We start from the raw sequence: 18254 nt of genomic DNA on the forward strand, positions 1-18254 counted from the left end.
TTTTTTGAGTAAAGTACATATAAAAAACTTTTACATACCATATACACAACGTACAACAATATACCTAAATATAAATATGTCAAATTTTAAATAACTATTTTTCATGAATTTGACATAGATGTAAATAGCTTTTTTCTTAAGAAATATAATTGTTAATATACCTTCAAAATTCAATAATTAATAAATATTTATAAAAAAATATAAATAAAAAATTAAATTATTAATTAATTTATCAATTTATAATATATGTATTGTATTAGTAATATTTTTTATATTATATTAATGTCATAGTGTAGTTAATTTTACGTATATTTCTTAATTTAATAAAATAAATAAAATAAAAAAATTTATAATTATTTTTTTTAATTTAATAGTTATTATTATTGTCATTATATATATATATATATATTAAATTTTATTATATATTTTTTTATTAAGATAAAATTTAGAAATATAAGTTATTTTAATTTAAATATAAATTTTATTAATTTTTACTATACTCATATGTTATTTTTTTACATTCTTAAATTTTGTAATATAAATATTTTTTACCTATAATTTTTACAATAACTATTTATTTACTTTTTTAAGTATAATAATTTTTGTTAGCTGATTCAACAAATTTTCTGAATATTATTTTTTGTTATCAATTTTATGTATTTACAATAATTTTATTTATTAAATATAAGATATTTTTACACAAACAAAATATAATTATCATAAAAAATAATTAAAATCTTTAATAATTTAATAAATTTATTAACATACATTTGAAATTTAATAATTCATAAATATTTACATAAATAAAAATTTAAATTATTAGATAATTTATCAATTTATATTTTATATATAATTATATATTTTAATTTATTGTATCAGTAATATTTTTTTATATTATATTAATGTTATAGTGTTGTTAATTTTATGTGTATTTGTTAATTTAAAATAACAAATTAATGAAATAAATAAAATTAAATATTTTGTAATTATTTTATTTTTTAATATAATAGTTATTATTATTTTCATTATATATATATATATATATTACATTGAATTTAAATTTATTTATTTTTTAAAATATAATAATCGGGTTTGAATGAGAGAAAGAAGTGAGGAATCCTGAGCAATTTCAATAATCGGGTTCATTGATATTCCTGATATAGTAGATGCTATTACACATACAATCATACTCAATTCGATGGAATTGTTTGATCTTAAAGGGGACCCTCTATAATTTCGCACGTGAAGAGTTATTTCTTGAATTCACCCGACCCGAGACTACAGTACCCATTTTGGGAACGTCCGGTGCCAAAGTCATTGAATGGATAAGTTACCAATCCTTAAAACGGACTATGTAATATACTTTATCCGCTGGGTTACGGGTGAGCATTTTATTAGAGGTTTGATTTAACAAATTATGTGAATGTTATTTTTTGTGATCAATTTTATGTGTTTCCTGTGACTTTATTTATTAAATATAAGATGTCTTTAAACAAATAAAATATGATCCTAAAAAAAACTAAAATCTTTAATAATTTTAAAAATAAATCAAAAAATAATAATTAAAATTTATTTAATATAAAACATTTATAATTAATGCTCAAATAATATTTTAAAAAATATTTATAAAATTATTACAATTATTTAATAATTATCAATAACACAGATAAAAAGTAAAAATATATATAAACTAATTTAACAATAAAATATTTATATTTTTATTAATATTAAGATTTTCTTTTTATAACAGGCTTTGTTAACAGGCTTCAGGCCAGATCAGGCCATCTAAACAGGTCACGCTAGGCTAAAAATAAAGTCTTTAACAGGTAACAGGCCAGACTCAAGCCTAATAATTATGTTATAAGTCAAGCCTGTTTAAGGTAAAGCCTGACCTGGCCTGACATGTTTCCATCCTTAGAGAGGGAGAATGGGGTAACTTTGAGGAATCCAGGCTAGGAATTGGAATTATGAAGAAATTTTGCAGCTCTTCTTCTTTTACTTTTTCTTTTTCTTTTAAGAATATGTTCTGATTTATTTTTGTTAGAGATTAATGGATTCGATTTTGATATTATAAATTGATTGTGGATCTGGATTTTAAGACTTTGATTGTATTGAACATTTAATTATATTCTTCATATAATTCTTAGATTAGCTATTTAATTGAATTGAACCTAGAGAATTTTCATCAATGGAAGTTGAGTTAATTTCTCAAATTTGAATTGAATGTCAATGTTATTGATATCTTAGAGAGAAGTATTCATGATCTTGTGATCTCTTAATTTCTAATGCCTAATGCAATATTTGATTGATTTATACCTAAAGAATAAGAATTAGAGTAGTTAATTGAATATTAGGATCAACGAGTCAAGGGATTGAACATTGATTAATCTAAAGAAATTGATTATCAATCAATTAAGGAACTTAGAGTTCAGATCTCATTCCTTTTTGTAATTGATAAAGAGGTGAAATCAGTCTTAACTTCATTCCATATATCTTTACAAATCTAAATTCATAGCTCTGTTTTACTAAAGCTTTGCATTTTACTACACATTTTACTTCAATTGTTAAATGATTCAAAACCTTTCCAAATTTCATTTAACTCAACTAGTTATTGATTTATGAAGTGATAATTGAAAGATCTGATCCCTGAGGACAATACTTGAGACTCAAATAAATTATAAAATTATTTTACAACTTACTACAATAATACTAATACACTTGCTAATTAGTGCTCTCTTGAGATTGTGATATCTATTAACTTCACTTAAGAACACATCAACATTACTCCATATCATTGCATCAAAATTCAATGTTGAGTATTGACTAAGTTGTCATTAAAAATGAGATTGTGCTATCTTTTGTCAAATTTTTCAACAATTTCATTTGGTATAAGACATCAAATTGCTCTTCTTCCATATGCTCAATCTGATTTGAACAATCAAAACTAGCAATAGGCTGACCGTTGAACGGTTTAGGAAGTTTTGCAAAGCTTGCACTAGCCACAATATCACCAACATTTCCTCTTTGTTGTTCAAAATTATTTATGTCAACTTGTTAGGGAGCACGTGTCCCAACAACTAAATCTTGCAAATTAGAATCTCCTAAACTAAATTGACATTCTTACAACATTACAAATATTTTCATTATGCAAATCTTTGGAAATCGAATTTGAAAATTAAACATCATATTCATATCATTATTACTAAAATTTGGATAAATAGTATACTTAATCACACCTTATCCAATCACTATGAGTGTTTGTGGGCAAGTGTATCCATCAAAAAGTAATAAAGGATTTTCAAAAATAGTTCCTAAGTTATCGTTCCACAGAGATTATTTTCAAGTATCAAGAATAGATTGATTTGATTGTTTAAATGTAACGGGATTGTAATAGACTAAAAATAGAGCTTAATGTTAACAATAAATTAAAAGAACAATAATACGATGTATGAGAGAGATCAGATGAGATGAGACTAGGACTTATGGGTTCACATACTACACTTTTTTATGTTCTGATTAATTTAATCTAGATATTAGTATACAAATATTTGTCAACCACTCATAATTAGTTCTATTAATACCCAATGATCATGCAATGTCAATATTCTTTTCTCTGAGCAAACACCCCCAATGATCATGCAAGGTAATTGATCAATAAAGTATGAAGATCCTATGAGTTTGTTAATTTAATAACGGCTGAAAGAAAGAAATTAAGTATGATTAATCTAGCTCCTTATTTCGTTTTATCCTATAGTTTCATTAATTACACGTGGTACAATCGCCTACAATGCAACTAACTATGGAATGCTAAGGATGATCAAATCTTAACATACACAATATAATCCAATAGAATGAAACCAAACATTAAAGAAAAACCAATACCAACATTAAAGTAAAAATCACATAAAATTTGTAATAGGATCTGCCATAGCCCTAATTATAAGTTTAGTTACTCATAACAAAATAAACTATGAAGAACGTGATTAATAAACCTAAAACCACATAGGAAAACTCAAACAAAAGAAACTCAAAAAGGTAGAAGACAAAGAGAATTCTTATTCTCTGAAGGAGCGCTCAATCACTTGTTTGAACTACAAGGGGAAGCTTGTCGTCCTTGTCAATGGTCTCCAATGACTCTCAAAGATGAGTTTGGGTAGAACTAAGAAGGGGAAGAAGGTGTGTAGAAGTGGGAGTGTCAAGTATGGAGCATAAGTCCTCTTTATATAGGTTGTGGCCTGAGTTTCCAGTTAGTTGAGCTCTATCTTTTCAAATTGGTTTTATCCACAATCAGAATCGCTCCAAATCTTCATATTTAAGTTTAAATTTTAAATTCAAAATTCAAATTCAACTTCACATAGCACTGTCAAGGAATAAAATATCTAATTTTTATCCAAAATATCTCTATAATGCACTAATAACAACTTCCAGCTAAACTGCAATAATTAATAACATAATTAGTCTAAATATATATAAAATAGAGTTTAAGTGTATAAATATAAGTCATAAGATATATCAAAATATAAGCTTATTAACACCCTCATACTTGAGATTTGCTTGCCCTCAAGCAAAAACCCCAGCTAAAGAATAAAGGAATAATTTGAAACATATCATTAAAATAAGAAGCTCAAAACACCAGAGATACAAAGATCACTGAGTTCAAGTGATCAAAAGATATTTAAAATTGTATATTCTCTATCTTCTTGCTCGATCATCAAACTGTGATACTCTACTCCCCTTTCTCTCTTTTAGTGTATAAGGATAAAAATAGAAAACGCTCAGTCCCTCTAAGAAGAAATATACTACCATAAGCTTGACAGTAAACCAACTCTCCACTAAATCAATTGAATGCAATTAAAAATCATGTGGCCAAAAGGTTATAATAATTAAGATGAGATAAATGAAGGAACAAGATACCTAAAGGGTTAACTTAATTAAAACAATCACAAATATCCCCCAGGTTTATAAATGAAACTCTTGAAGTTTATATTTTCACTTTCTTTACTCCTTTTTTCTTTCATTCAAATGTAACCCTTTTTCCTTTTCTTTTTACTATTTTTTTCTTTTGCAACTTACACTTTTTTTTCTTTTTTTTCTTTTCACATAAGAGGTATAGAGAAGAATTTGTCTAACAGTCCAACAACTTAATTGCTCCAGTTACAAACCCAAGGTCAACAAAATATTTCATAATTTTAATATAAAGGACCAAGAAAAATCAATAAAGCTCAAAGTGGATAACTAGTTGTATATCTTTCTCAAACATGTTGAAGGCCAAGAAAAAAATAATCCTAATATGTCTCAATCATATTTAAAACATGCAATCAAAAGGAGTAGCTTCAAATTGGTTACAAGTCAAGTTCTAGAGCATAAATTTCAAGGAGACAATCACACAAAGCAATGAGGAAAGAGATACAATTAAATTAGAATAAAAATACTCTTTAAGGATCAAAACTCATATGCGGGTTAAAGTTTAATGTAGAGCAAAAAATTAGAGATCTCAAATCATTTTATATATTTATATTTTTTTTTTACTCCAAAACTCAATGAATATTACTCAATCATGTTCTTATTATTTTCAAAAAAAAAAATTGAGTTACTTAAGATAAAATTTTCAAAATTTCCTCAAAATAGGGGCACAGAAAATTACTTTAGAGCAAGTAATGAGACAAGTAATAATGGAATTCTCTCATACTTAAAGCATAACATTGTCTTCAATGTTTAGAGAAAAGAAGAAGAAGTAAGGATAAAGAGGACAAGAAAAATAAAGTAAAAGGGACTCCTTGAATGTGAGACAAATTGCATAGAAAAACCATCCTGTTCTGAAAAACAAGAACATAAAATAAATAAAAGTGAAAAAAAAATAAAACACAGGTTGCCTCCTGTAAGCGCTTGTTTTACGTCACGAGCCTGACGTCCTGTTAAATCATGGTGGGAAAAAGGCATGAGTCTCAGAGGTGACTCCCTTGATATGTAGTTGTTTTCCCAACAATTTCTTTTCCACAGTCTTGTCACACCAGAAATATTAATCATAATAAAAGAATCAAAATAAAGAGAAAAAAATTTAAGCTCTAAGTTATGAGGCTTAATAGTAGATGGTTTGAGTTTTTGTCTTTTCTTCTTTTGAGATGACTTCTTCCTTGATCCTCTACTTGGAGTTCCATGCGTTACAAAATTTAGAGTAGGAGAATCAACATCCACAGTGCTCACAAAGTTACAGGTTTCTTAGCTAGAAGAGTACTATAGAGAACTAAAAACTTGAAATACAACTTCCTCATCATCTAGCCTTAATGTGAGCTTTCTCTTTTGCACATATATGATGGCCTTTGTAGTGGCTAAGAATGGTCTCCCTAGTATGATAGGGACATCATCATTTTCCTCCATGTCAAGCACCACAAAATTAGTAGGAAATATAAACTCTCCAACTTTTACAAATACATTCTTTATTATGTCTTTAGGGTATGTGATTGACCTATCTGCTAGCTGAAGTGACATGAGAGTCGGCTTAGGTTTATGCATTTCAAGTTTCCTGAAAATAGAATAAGGCATAAGGTTAATACTTGCTCCTAAATCACATAAGGCCTTATTAATATGAGTTTTTCCAATGGTGTAAGGAATAGTAAAACTCCCTGGATCCTTAAGCTTAGGTGAAAGCTTTCTAAGGAGTATAGCTGAGCACTCCTTAGTGAGCTTCACAATTTCATGTGCTCTCAGCTTTCTCTTGTTGGTCAAAATCTCCTTTGAAAATTTAGCATATTTAGACATTTTGGATATGGCATCGATAAAGGGCATATCGATGTGCGTGCACTTTACCCAATAGGTCTAAGAACTTGTTGAACTCTTCATCGTATGGAGGGTGAGCTTGGAGCTAGCTGTTGTGGGAAAGGTATCTTAAGCTCATAGGGCCTTTGCTGCACAAGAGGTTTTTCATTCTTTTCTTTTTCAGGCTTCGCGCTTAAAGCACTACTTTGCTCATGGAGATGCACGATCATGCTTTTATCATTGACATGGGCGTGCTTTGTCTAGGCACGGGCGCGCTTCTATTATAGTACAGGCACGCTCATCAGTAAGCATAGAGTGCTTGTACGATCACTGTGGACATTCTTTTCATTAAACATGGGCATGCATGAGCCTCTGTTCTACGATTCTTGTAATTTCTTTCCACTTCTAAGGGTGATGGCATTGCATTGCTCTCTTAGATTAGGTTCAGGTTGAGATGGTAATGTTCCCATCACTCTTTGACTCAAAAGATTGGCAAGTTGTTGAATTTGTACCTTTATTTTTTATGACTGAGTTTTCACATCAGAGTTTATCTCAGAGAACCTTCTGTCTATTGTTTGGGCTTGTTGGTCTATTTAAAGGTTTTCCTGTTCCAACTTAGATTCAAGCTCTCTCATCCTCTTGTCAAAATAATGCATATATTGCATCATTTGTTCCTGAAAGTTAGACTAAAATCTAGGAGCCTCCTTTCCCTTTGGTCTTGCTCCTTGATTTTGTATATGGGGAGGACGATAGACATTAGAATTTGCAGGATTATTTTTCCATCCCGAATTGTAGTTGTTGCTTAAGAAGTTGATCTCCTTGGTTTCTGGAGGTTTTATTGATGGATCTTGTGCTCTTAATATTAATTCCATTTGTCTTGATAGAGTTTCTAGCTTATTTGTTATTATGTCGCTACTTTTGTACCTGATAGATTGGAGCGACCTCCTTCTCTTTGCTTCTGTGATGGTCTGTATGTCATTGAAAATTACTGGATGTTAAATTTTCTATCAATGTCTAGGCTGTAGTTGGCCCTTTGCATAAGAAGGATCCTCCAGCGGCAACATCAATTGTGGCTCTATTAGAAGATGAAAGTCCAACATAGAAAATCTGCATCTGCTTCTACACAGGGAAACCATGATGTGGACACCTCCTCAGAAGTTCTCCAAAACGCTCTCACGTCTCAAACAGATATTCAGACTCATATTGTTAAAAATTGGAGATCTCTGTCATCAAATTTGCAGAGAGTGATGGTGGAAAATATTTAGTTAAGAATTGTTGTGTCAGGCCATCCCACGTTGTAATTAAATTAGATGGAAGTGTGAAGAACCATGCGTTCACCCTTTCCATGACAGAGAATGAAAAGAGGCGAAGCCTTATAGCATCTTTGGTGACCCCATTGTATTTGATAGTATCCGTGAGTCGAAAAAATATTTTCAGATGAAGGTGAGGGTCTTTGTCAGGTTGCCCCGAAAATATTGTAGAGTTCTAGACTAGATTGATCAAGGCAGACTTTAATTCAAAATTATTGGCCTCTAAGTCAGGTGCTACAATACTCTTGGCATTACCCTCAACAATGGGTGTCATGTACTCCAAGTTTGATCGTTCTTCTGCCATCTTTTTCTTTTCTCTACACTCCTTCCTTAGTCTATGTGCGATTTTCTTGATTTCTGAATCAAAAGCGAGTTCTACAATAGGTTTAGAACGAGTGAGCATAAAACAAAATAAAAATAAAAATGTTTAAATCAACCAAATACTCGATTTTTTTTATTTTGAAAACTAATCCCCGGCAACTGGGCCAAAAATTTGTTCGTTGGCAAGTGTACCCATCAAAAAGTAAAAAAGAGTTCCAAAGTTATCATCCTACAGAAATTATTTAAGTACCAAGAATAACTTGATTCGATTGTTTAAACATAACGAGATTGTAATAGACCAAAAATAGAGATGAATGTTAACAATAAATTAAAATAACAGTAATACAATATATGAGAGAGATCAAATGAGATGAAACTAAGACTTATGGGTTCACCTACTACATTTCTTTATGTTCTAATTAGTTTAATCTAGATATTGGTATCAAAATATTTGCCAACCACTCATAATTAGTTCTATTAACATCGAATGATCATGCAATGTCAATATTATTTTCTCTGAGCAAACACCTCAATGATCATGCAAGGTAATTGGTCAAGAAAGCATCCCTATGAGTTTGTTAATTTCATAACGGCTGAAAGAAAGAAATTAAGTATGATTAATCTAGTCCTTTATCTCGTTTTATCTTATAGTTTCGTTAATTACATGTGGTACGGTTGCCTATAATGCAACTAACTATGGAATGCTAAGGGTGGTCAAATCTTAACATACATAATATAATCCAATAGAATAAAACCAAACATTAAAGAAAAACTAATACCAACATTAAAGTAAAAATCACATAACGTTTGTAGTAGGATCTGTCATAGCCCTAGCTATGAGTTTAGTTACTTATAACAAAATAAACTACAAAGAACGTGATTAATAAACTTAAAACCACAAAGGAAAATTCAAACAAAAGAAACCCAGAAAGGTAGAAGATGAAGAGAATACTCGTTTTCCGAAGGGGTGATCAATCACTTGCTTAGACTCTAAGAGGAAACTTGTCGTCCTTACCAATGGTCTCCAATGACTCTCAAAGATGAGTTTAGATAGAACTAAGAAGGGAAAGAAAGTGTGTAAAAGTAGGAGTGTCAAGTATGGAGCATAAGGCCTCCTTATATAGGCTATGACCTGAGTTTCTAATTGGTTGAGCTCTATCTTTTCAAATCAATTTTATCCACAATCAGAATCGCTCCAAATCTTCATATCCAAGTTTAAATTTTAAATTCAAAATTTAAACTCAACTTCACATAGTACTTCCAAGGACTAAAAATATCTAATTTTTATCCAAAATATCTCTATAATGAGCTAATAATAACTTTCAGCTAAACTGCGATAATTAATAACATAATTAGTGTAAATATATATAAAATAGAGTTTAAGTGTATAAATATAAGCCATAAAATATATCAAAATATGAACTTATCAATGGGCAATTTGTACAACATTTTCATTAGATGCATGCTATTTTCATGCCCTAATTACTGCAATATATTATTTTGCAACTATAAATAATTGATGGATCGATAGACAACTATATAGATCAGTCAAACACTACTAAAAAGTAACTCTTTATGTGGTATTTATAATTTTGTTATTGTAGTGAAATAATATTACAATTTTCAGTCATATTTCTATTAAGATTACACTATTTTACAAAGGTGAATGTTATGTAATAATAAAAATTTTGTGCTGACTTTTTTATATAATAGATGTCCTAGCTTAAGTCGCTTTATTTCATGGCGACTTATATATAATTAAATGTCGAGAACAATCGTGTTAAAGTATAAGTTGTACCAAAAAGATATAATAGTGCATTTACACATAAGTTGTATAAATTTAGTGTGACTTATACACTAGCACAATGGTGCATCACTAAGTTACATAATATGAAATTTAAAATTGTTTTAAAGTAGTGTGACTTATGTAGTATAAAAAAATATTTTTTGAAATTTTTATAGAAAAGGACATATTTATAATAATGTATTTTATTTTATTTTATTTTAAAAATTCCATTTTATTAGTTTCTCCATCTCATGTAAAAAAAAATTTAAAAACAAGAAAACAATGTGAAAAAGCAATGGCATTTTGATAATTAGAAGTGAAAAAAAAATTATAATCGAACAGACTATAATTAGTAAACACTCTTGCAAACAAATTTTCTGTTCTATAATTTTTCTCTAGTTCCTTCAATTATTGAAAGGGTCAAAAATTTTAAGCCTAAATATAAGTCTGTTAACCGGTGTTTAGAAAACTCTACCGCAACTTCTTTTTGACAGTTTTTTAAAATACAAGGAACAGAGTGAACTGGGCTATTGTTTGTCTTCTTCCTCCTTCTCTCCATCTATGGAATTGTATCCCGGGTCAAGCACCACGGTCAGCCATGGCAAGTTTTTGTTCTTCTCTTCATGATTCTCTCTATTGTTATATCTCGCCTTTCATTATTATTGATTTTTATTTAAGTTTCCCAAATCTATTTCCAAATCCCATAAGTATCAAGATTTTGTAGGCACAGGAGCGAATTTGCTAACTAAAATATACTATAGACAAGTTGCATTTGAATAAATAACTGTATAGTTCTTGAAGGTAACATTCAATCTGCTACGTGTGTAAATTTAAATAATGAGCACAGTAATCACATCACATCTGATCCAAATAATAGAATAAATTTCAGGCATGCACATCCCAACATGATAATTGACGAGACGGTTATGTTGCATTTCTAAATAGCAAAGCTTCAACGAGGAACCAGATTTGATTGCAATAATCTCAAAAAAAATTGATTCTTTTATTTTTAGGGGTATGACTCTATTAAATACAATTTTCTTTTTGAAAGAATAATTAGAAATAGAACTTCCAATAGAAATTAAGATTAGGAGGTCTCTGGTGTTTGAATGTTTCTCTTACTTCTCTGCAGATGTAATACTGGGATTGCACTGACAATGTTAGAGGCATTAAGTTTATGAAGGGTAGGATGCGAACCTTTGCGTAGAGACTGCTGATCGAATGATTAGCAGGTGACCTTCAAAGGTGAGTAGTTGAATGACACATAGAATTGTAGGTGAATAACGTGCTGAGATTGACGCAATGAAATAGAGATTGATGCTTTATGGCCAATTTTTCTTCCTAGAAGCTTCAGTATAATTCTAACTTCTTCGTTTGGAAAGTTACGATACAGCCGCCCAAAACTATTAATATTTAATAAACTTTGGTTACCATAAAAGTTAAAATCACTTTAATTTTTATTTATAACAATAATTTAAGGATTATGTTATAAGTTTTCATATTAAAATATGGTCCAAAATCTTCATTTCAAGATAGTCAATAATTATAATATTTATATTAATTATGTTATAATTAATAAGACTTATACTTTAATAATTTATATTATTTATAAAAAAATTATTTTGTATCATAAATAAAATTTTATTTTATGCTTTATTAAATTTTGTTAGCAAATTCAATCTTCAGCATCGTGCCCTCTCTTATATATTCTCCATCTTTACTCTTATATTAAGTAAAATAAAATTATGATCTTGAGAGAAAAGATAAAAAAACATATTGTCACTGGTTGTTTGTAAGAAAATGATGGAATGAGCGTTTTGTTTGTTTTTCATGAAAAAAACATCTTTACCCAATCACACACTAGTTAACTTTATTGAAGCCTCAACCCCTTCATTTGCATGATAGAATTAGGCAGTGAAATACAATTTTTTTTTTCTTAGGCTTTTATTATCTTCTTATTCTTATAATTGAGATTTATAAAATTTAACTGTCTTGTCGAAGGAAATATTTTAAAAATATTTTGAAATACTTAAAATGATGTAAAATATTAAAGTCACTAATTATTTAAACATTTTTAATAAAATAGAACTTAGATTTAAAAATAGATTCTTTTATGTTAGAAAACTACCAATTTCATTAAAAATTAAGAATTTGCCATGAAATTATATAGTTTCTAATATTTATCCTATTATACTACCGATTAATTTGATAAAAATTCTAAATTTAACTGTGTCTACATGTAACATAGCATGCATATTTAATATAAAAATAATAGGTAATAATTTTTTTGTATTAATATTTATGGCGTTGGTTGATTTATCTATCTAATCCATCAAGGTAGAAATTCATAAATTATAAACTTTGAAAAATGATGTAATATATTAGGGGATTAAAATATTAGAGAGATTTCTATTAACCGTCACAATTAAATCATACAAGTAGATTCATAAATCCCATGAAACTTAAAACTTTCAAGCTCTTAAGTTGTGAATCTTTATCATTTATATTATTCAACTTCTTTATTCTTACTTAATGTTGGAGTTCTTAGCTCATACTTGTTACTTCAACTTCAACAATCTCTTCCTTAAGTATGAATCTCTTTCATTAGGTAATTTTTTCTTCCAACAAAAGTCTTTAAATCATTTTAATTACAAGTATTTATAGTACATGTCACTTGACTCCCACATCGTTAGGAACTCAAACACATCACCAATTTACTTGAATATGCATTCAAGTCAATCCTTTAGATGAACCATCAACTTTGACACCATTATCAAGGGAAAAGAAAAAATTCCTTTGAATTTTTTATGCTTAGAAACACTCACTCAATAAAAAAGAAAACAAAAGAGAAGAAGAAACACATAAACTTAATGTTGTTTGACATTTCACAAACTCTTAAGAAGATTTTATTATTTTATAATTTTTTATTAAATAAAATAAATTATTTCACATATAACAAATGTAAAAACTTGCAAACACTCACCTTTATAATTTTTTAATAAAAAAAATTATAAATCCTTTGTTTACACATAACTTCTCAAACCTCTAATACACCCAAAAAATAACTATTATTTTAGTAAATGAAAATAAAACAAATTTTCTATTTATAATTTTATTTTACATCTTCTTTTTAAAAAATTGAATAAGAATAAGTAACTAAATATAAATTTAACAACTCATTTGTAAATTATAATATGTTGAACTAATTTATTGATTTGATGGTCCATTTCGATAATAATACATATAATCATAAATTTTCTCTTGAGAAAGAAAAAGAGAAAGAAAAATAAAAGAAAAATTAATTATTTTTTTGGAATGATATTGTATATAAGATAAGAGATTATTCTCTAATTAATTTGTAAATTATAATTAGCTAAATTATTTCATAGATAAGATAAACCATTTGAAAAGCAAAATATGCAACCATACCTAAAGAGAGAACTAGAAAAAAGGCAGATTAAAAATATTTTTTTACGTTGAAATAAAATTATATACAAAATAAACATTATCTTTTAATTAAATGAGCAATAACATTTTATCCTTTTCTATTTTATCCTTTATTATAATTTTTTTCTTTGTGCATTCCTATCATTATTATTAACTCAACCTTAGAATAGTTATTCTTGTTTTTGTTTCATCTTTCATTTCTCAAACGAATCAAATGTATGTTTATGGTTATGATAAAAATAATTGTTGGTATTTGGTGGATTATATTTGTACTCAAAACAAAATTTAAAGTTTAATTAAATAAAAAATAAAATTAGTTTCAAGCTGTGCTAAACATGCTTCGACTAATTTTTGCAAAAGTAGGATATTTAAGATATATCTAATTAAAAGCTTAAAGGTACATCAAAATAGCAGAGTTTATATTAAAATCTGTGTTGATATTATTTTAACGTTAGACTTAAATATATTTTTAAGTTCTTTAAAATATGTTAATTTTGTTTATTAAGAATATGAAAATTAAAAAAAATCACAGAAAAAAATCAAAATTTGATAAATTTTAAAGTATCTCTTGATGTTATCATCAACTTTTGCTTGATGCGACAATTACTCAGAGAAAAATTATTTTTCTTTTTAGCTTTATTAATTGAGTAACATCATTTTCAATTTTTTGGCTTTGATCTTACGAACGTTAAGTCCGTTGAAAAGTCTTCAATATGCTCCTATGTATGTTTGGCCTCCATTCCATTCAGTTCTCTTAATTACTCTTATGTGACAAAAGCATCAACCAATCAATCAAAGTCACGGTCAAGAAAAATGACAGGCGTGGCGGCTACGTAAATTGGTCTTTATTGGACTACAAATTTTGCATTTCCTTCTAAAGTTTGAACACAATAGTCGCTGTTTCCAAGTTCCAACTACGTGTGTGTAATATATAATGGTTTCTTTTTCTAACAGAAGTTAATCCCATTCTACAGGTTTCCAAAACAACCAAATAACGGTTCTGTGCTAATAAATTATAAACTGAGAAGTGAAGAGAGAAAAAGAGGAAGGGCTTTTTTATCGAGTGATCTTCAAAGCCACCAACTCCATGTGACAGCTTCCGCATCCCCTTGAGCATAAATTTGAACCATCCAAAGCACTCAGGACCTTAATCTCTCTAACTCTTATACAGCTTTTTATATCTCTCACACCCGTTCAAGGGTCCATCTCAAAATTGGAAAAGTTTTACCTTGGTGATCCTTTATTCCATGGACCTTTCTGTGATTGTTTCATTATTATTTATGACTATTTAGATATTTTGATTAGAAGATAAGTTTGCCGCTGATTTTTGTTCATTAACTTTATTTTAAAGTATTACACTTTACACCTGTTCCATAAGCCCTAGACAGATCTGTACCAAATGTATCCTTATAATAACTCTTCCATAGGAATATCCACTTTGGCACTTGTTAGCCTTGATTGATAAAAGCCCCACAAGTCTTTTTTAGATTGTTATTCTTCATACCCAGATAACAAAACTAGGGAATTTGTCCTTTTTTAATTTCTTCAGCTTTCGAAAATGAAAAGTTCAAATAATCAATACCCATTACATTCTGCTTCAAAGCATTTCAATGCTCATCTCCAGCTTCGTTTCCTTCCCTATCTCCTCCTTTTGGCCTTTGGCATAACCATTGGAGTCATCATCAGTTTCTATATTAAAAGCTGCACCTTCAATCTACAGTTCTCTCAATTCTCACTCTCTTCATTGCACAAACCAATGCTGCCTCCAATTGAAAGTCCAAAACTATCTAACCTCAGTCATGTAGGATTGAAAGAGTTTATTGGGCCTTTTCATGCGATGCATGGTATGAGTGATGAAGAACTGTTATGGAGAGCGTCAATGACCCCTAAGATCCATGAATACCCTTTTGATCGAGTTCCAAAGGTGGCCTTCTTGTTCTTGGTAAGGGGTCCTGTGCCATTAGCTCCTTTGTGGCAAAAATTCTTCAAAGGGCATAAAGGGTACTACTCTATTTACGTGCATTCGAATCCATCTTACATTGGATCAGACCCAGAGAGTCCAGTGTTTCATGGCAGGAGAATTCCCAGTAAGGTTAGTTGCTTTATTCTTCAATTACATTTTTACATTCACAATTACTTATTCCGAATGAATAGTATTCTATTGAATTAAAATTATTGTAGATATGCAAGGTGATTAATAGAAAGAACAACTAAAAATGAACGAAAAAAATAAAAAAAAGTACGCACAAATAAAGTAAGCCCAAAGAAGGAGGAAGGGGAAGGTAATAAAACAGAACAAAGAAGAGGGGGCAAATGTAATTGCTTCATATCTTTTAGTGCCTCTTTGGCCTTTGAATATCATTTCCGTGACAAAAAAAGGGTTTTCAAACGAATCCTTGCCAAAAAAAAAAAAAAAAAAACAGAGAAACTAATCATAAAAGAGAAATGACACTTTTTTTTTGTTGCTAAGCTTTAGGTTAAAGAGATCCACAAATCTAATTCAATAAAAGCCTTAGTTTGATGACTCATTTACACACTAAAAATAAAATGAGCAAAGGATTTTAAACTTATGAGTTACAACTTCTCAAATTTTAAACTTCTTGATCTACCCAATCAACCCCCCTTGAGATTAAAAACTACCCAATATAGCAGTCATTTGCCAGCCTCGTATGGCATTTACTCATTCCCATTTTGAATCGAATAAACATAAGAAAATGTGGTCGAAAGATCTAAGAAACTTAAATCTAATTCTAGATCCATCATTTTGTCTCAATTTAGAAAGAAGCGGTGATTAGCATTTAAACAGTAATGCTGTTCATCTGATTTAACTCACATAATAATGCAGAAAGTAGAATGGGGAAAATTCAACATGATTGAAGCAGAGCGTCGCCTGCTGGCCAATGCCCTTCTTGATTTCTCAAACCAACGATTTGTTCTCATATCAGAATCATGCATCCCTCTCTTCAACTTTTCAACAATCTACTCTTATTTGATGAACTCTACCCAAAACTATGTCATGGCTTATGATGAGCCTAGTGCAGTTGGACGTGGACGTTACAACATCCACATGTCGCCAATGGTCACACTCGAACAGTGGAGAAAAGGGTCTCAATGGTTTGAAATGGACAGAGATCTTGCACTAGAAGTAGTATCAGATAGAACCTACTTCCCAGTTTTTCAAGAGTACTGCAAGAAATCATGTTATGCTGATGAGCATTACCTGCCAACATTTGTTAGCATCAAGTTTTGGGAGAGGAATTCAAATAGGAGTTTGACTTGGGTTGACTGGTCAAAGGGTGGGCTACACCCTGCTAAATTTGTGAGACCAGAGATTACTGTGGAGTTCTTGGAGAATTTGAGGAATCAGAAATGTGAGTATAATGGAAACAGCACAGATGTTTGTTTTCTGTTTGCAAGGAAATTCTTGCCCCCTTCATTGACAAGGCTCATGAGGTTTGCTCCACGGGTCATGCACTTCCACTTGTAATACTTTAACATGTACAAAAGCATTGGTCTCACACTAGTAATTAATAATTATGAAACGAAAGGGTAAATGCCCTTAAAGAGAGACATCTTCTCGCGTCTACTTCGATTTTGAAGAATATGTTTTCAGATAACAAATATATAAAAAGGATTAAAAATTTAAAAATAAACATAATTATATACAATGTTATCAACAATGTTAATTTTTAAATGTTCAAATAATAAAACTGATTATTTAATTCATTCTTTCCATCTTGTGAGTGTTTTCATCTTCTGATAAACTCATTCTCCGATCACAGTCCAGCATATTCTCCATGGATCTCGGTTACTGAGTTTCTTTGTATTGGGTTTCATATCTTCCTAAGTTAACATTCAAAGATCATCAAATTGAATAAGTTCGTCGGTATCAGGAAGCTCAACTTAAACAAATTAGAACAGAAAAAGTTGGCGGGCAAAAGCAAAGTAAAATGCGTTTGGACGCCTCTAAAGTAACAAGGTCAACAATAGCATCTCATATCTAAATCAAAACACACTTTTCTGTAGGAACTCATTTCAGTCTACGTTTTTTGAACGACTAGGTGTTGATTTTCTTTACCCTCACTTCATACTTTTCCCTCTTCATTTTACGTTACATTCACTTCATAACTTTTAAGACTAACTAATTTACATGGAATTTTAAGTGGATTATAGAAGTGTAAAACTAAAATTATCCATCTTAATTCTTGGTCAACTAGTTCAATTTGATTAATATTAGATCTTTTATAATATGTACACTAATTTTTAATTAATATTAAATTAAAAAATAAAAACATTTAATAACTTAAAATTATAAAATATTGATATATATATATATATATATATATATATATTTCATATAACAAATAATAGAATGATTAATAAGTAAAAGTCTGACAAGGGCAAGTTCCTGATAGCAATTAAAAACTACGGGACTACAGGTAAAAATTTAATACATGTTAAAAACTTAATTACTTTCAAGTAAAAAGGAGAAGATATAATTGAATAATCATTATTAATTATTGTGGAACCCACTGGGTGTGTAGCCACAAAATATTTTCCTTGGAGTCAATATGATCGAAAGCAATAAAAAGATTTAAAATAACTTCATGCAGTAGCTCGGGAAAACCCAGGTT

General features: G+C 29.3%; 1 protein-coding gene and 1 non-coding gene across 2 annotated transcripts; both read left to right on the plus strand.

Annotated features, from left to right (window-relative positions):
* Nucleotides 1–7885: 7885 nt before the first annotated feature.
* On the plus strand, nt 7886–7992 carry LOC113870543. The gene has a single exon (XR_003505566.1). It is a non-coding gene; the product is annotated as a small nucleolar RNA R71 (small nucleolar RNA).
* Nucleotides 7993–14661: 6669 nt separating this feature from the next.
* Nucleotides 14662–17107, plus strand: LOC113870338 (glycosyltransferase BC10-like). Its single transcript, XM_027506931.1, has 3 exons — nt 14662–14852; nt 15048–15712; nt 16466–17107. The coding sequence occupies exons 2-3, from the start codon at nt 15179–15181 to the stop codon at nt 17105–17107; spliced, it is 1176 nt and encodes a 391-aa protein (XP_027362732.1). The 5' UTR covers nt 14662–14852; nt 15048–15178.
* Nucleotides 17108–18254: the final 1147 nt, after the last annotated feature.

Source organism: Abrus precatorius, unplaced genomic scaffold (assembly GCF_003935025.1).
Source record: "Abrus precatorius isolate BTA unplaced genomic scaffold, Abrus_2018 Scaffold6, whole genome shotgun sequence".
Classification (NCBI taxonomy): domain Eukaryota; kingdom Viridiplantae; phylum Streptophyta; class Magnoliopsida; order Fabales; family Fabaceae; genus Abrus; species Abrus precatorius.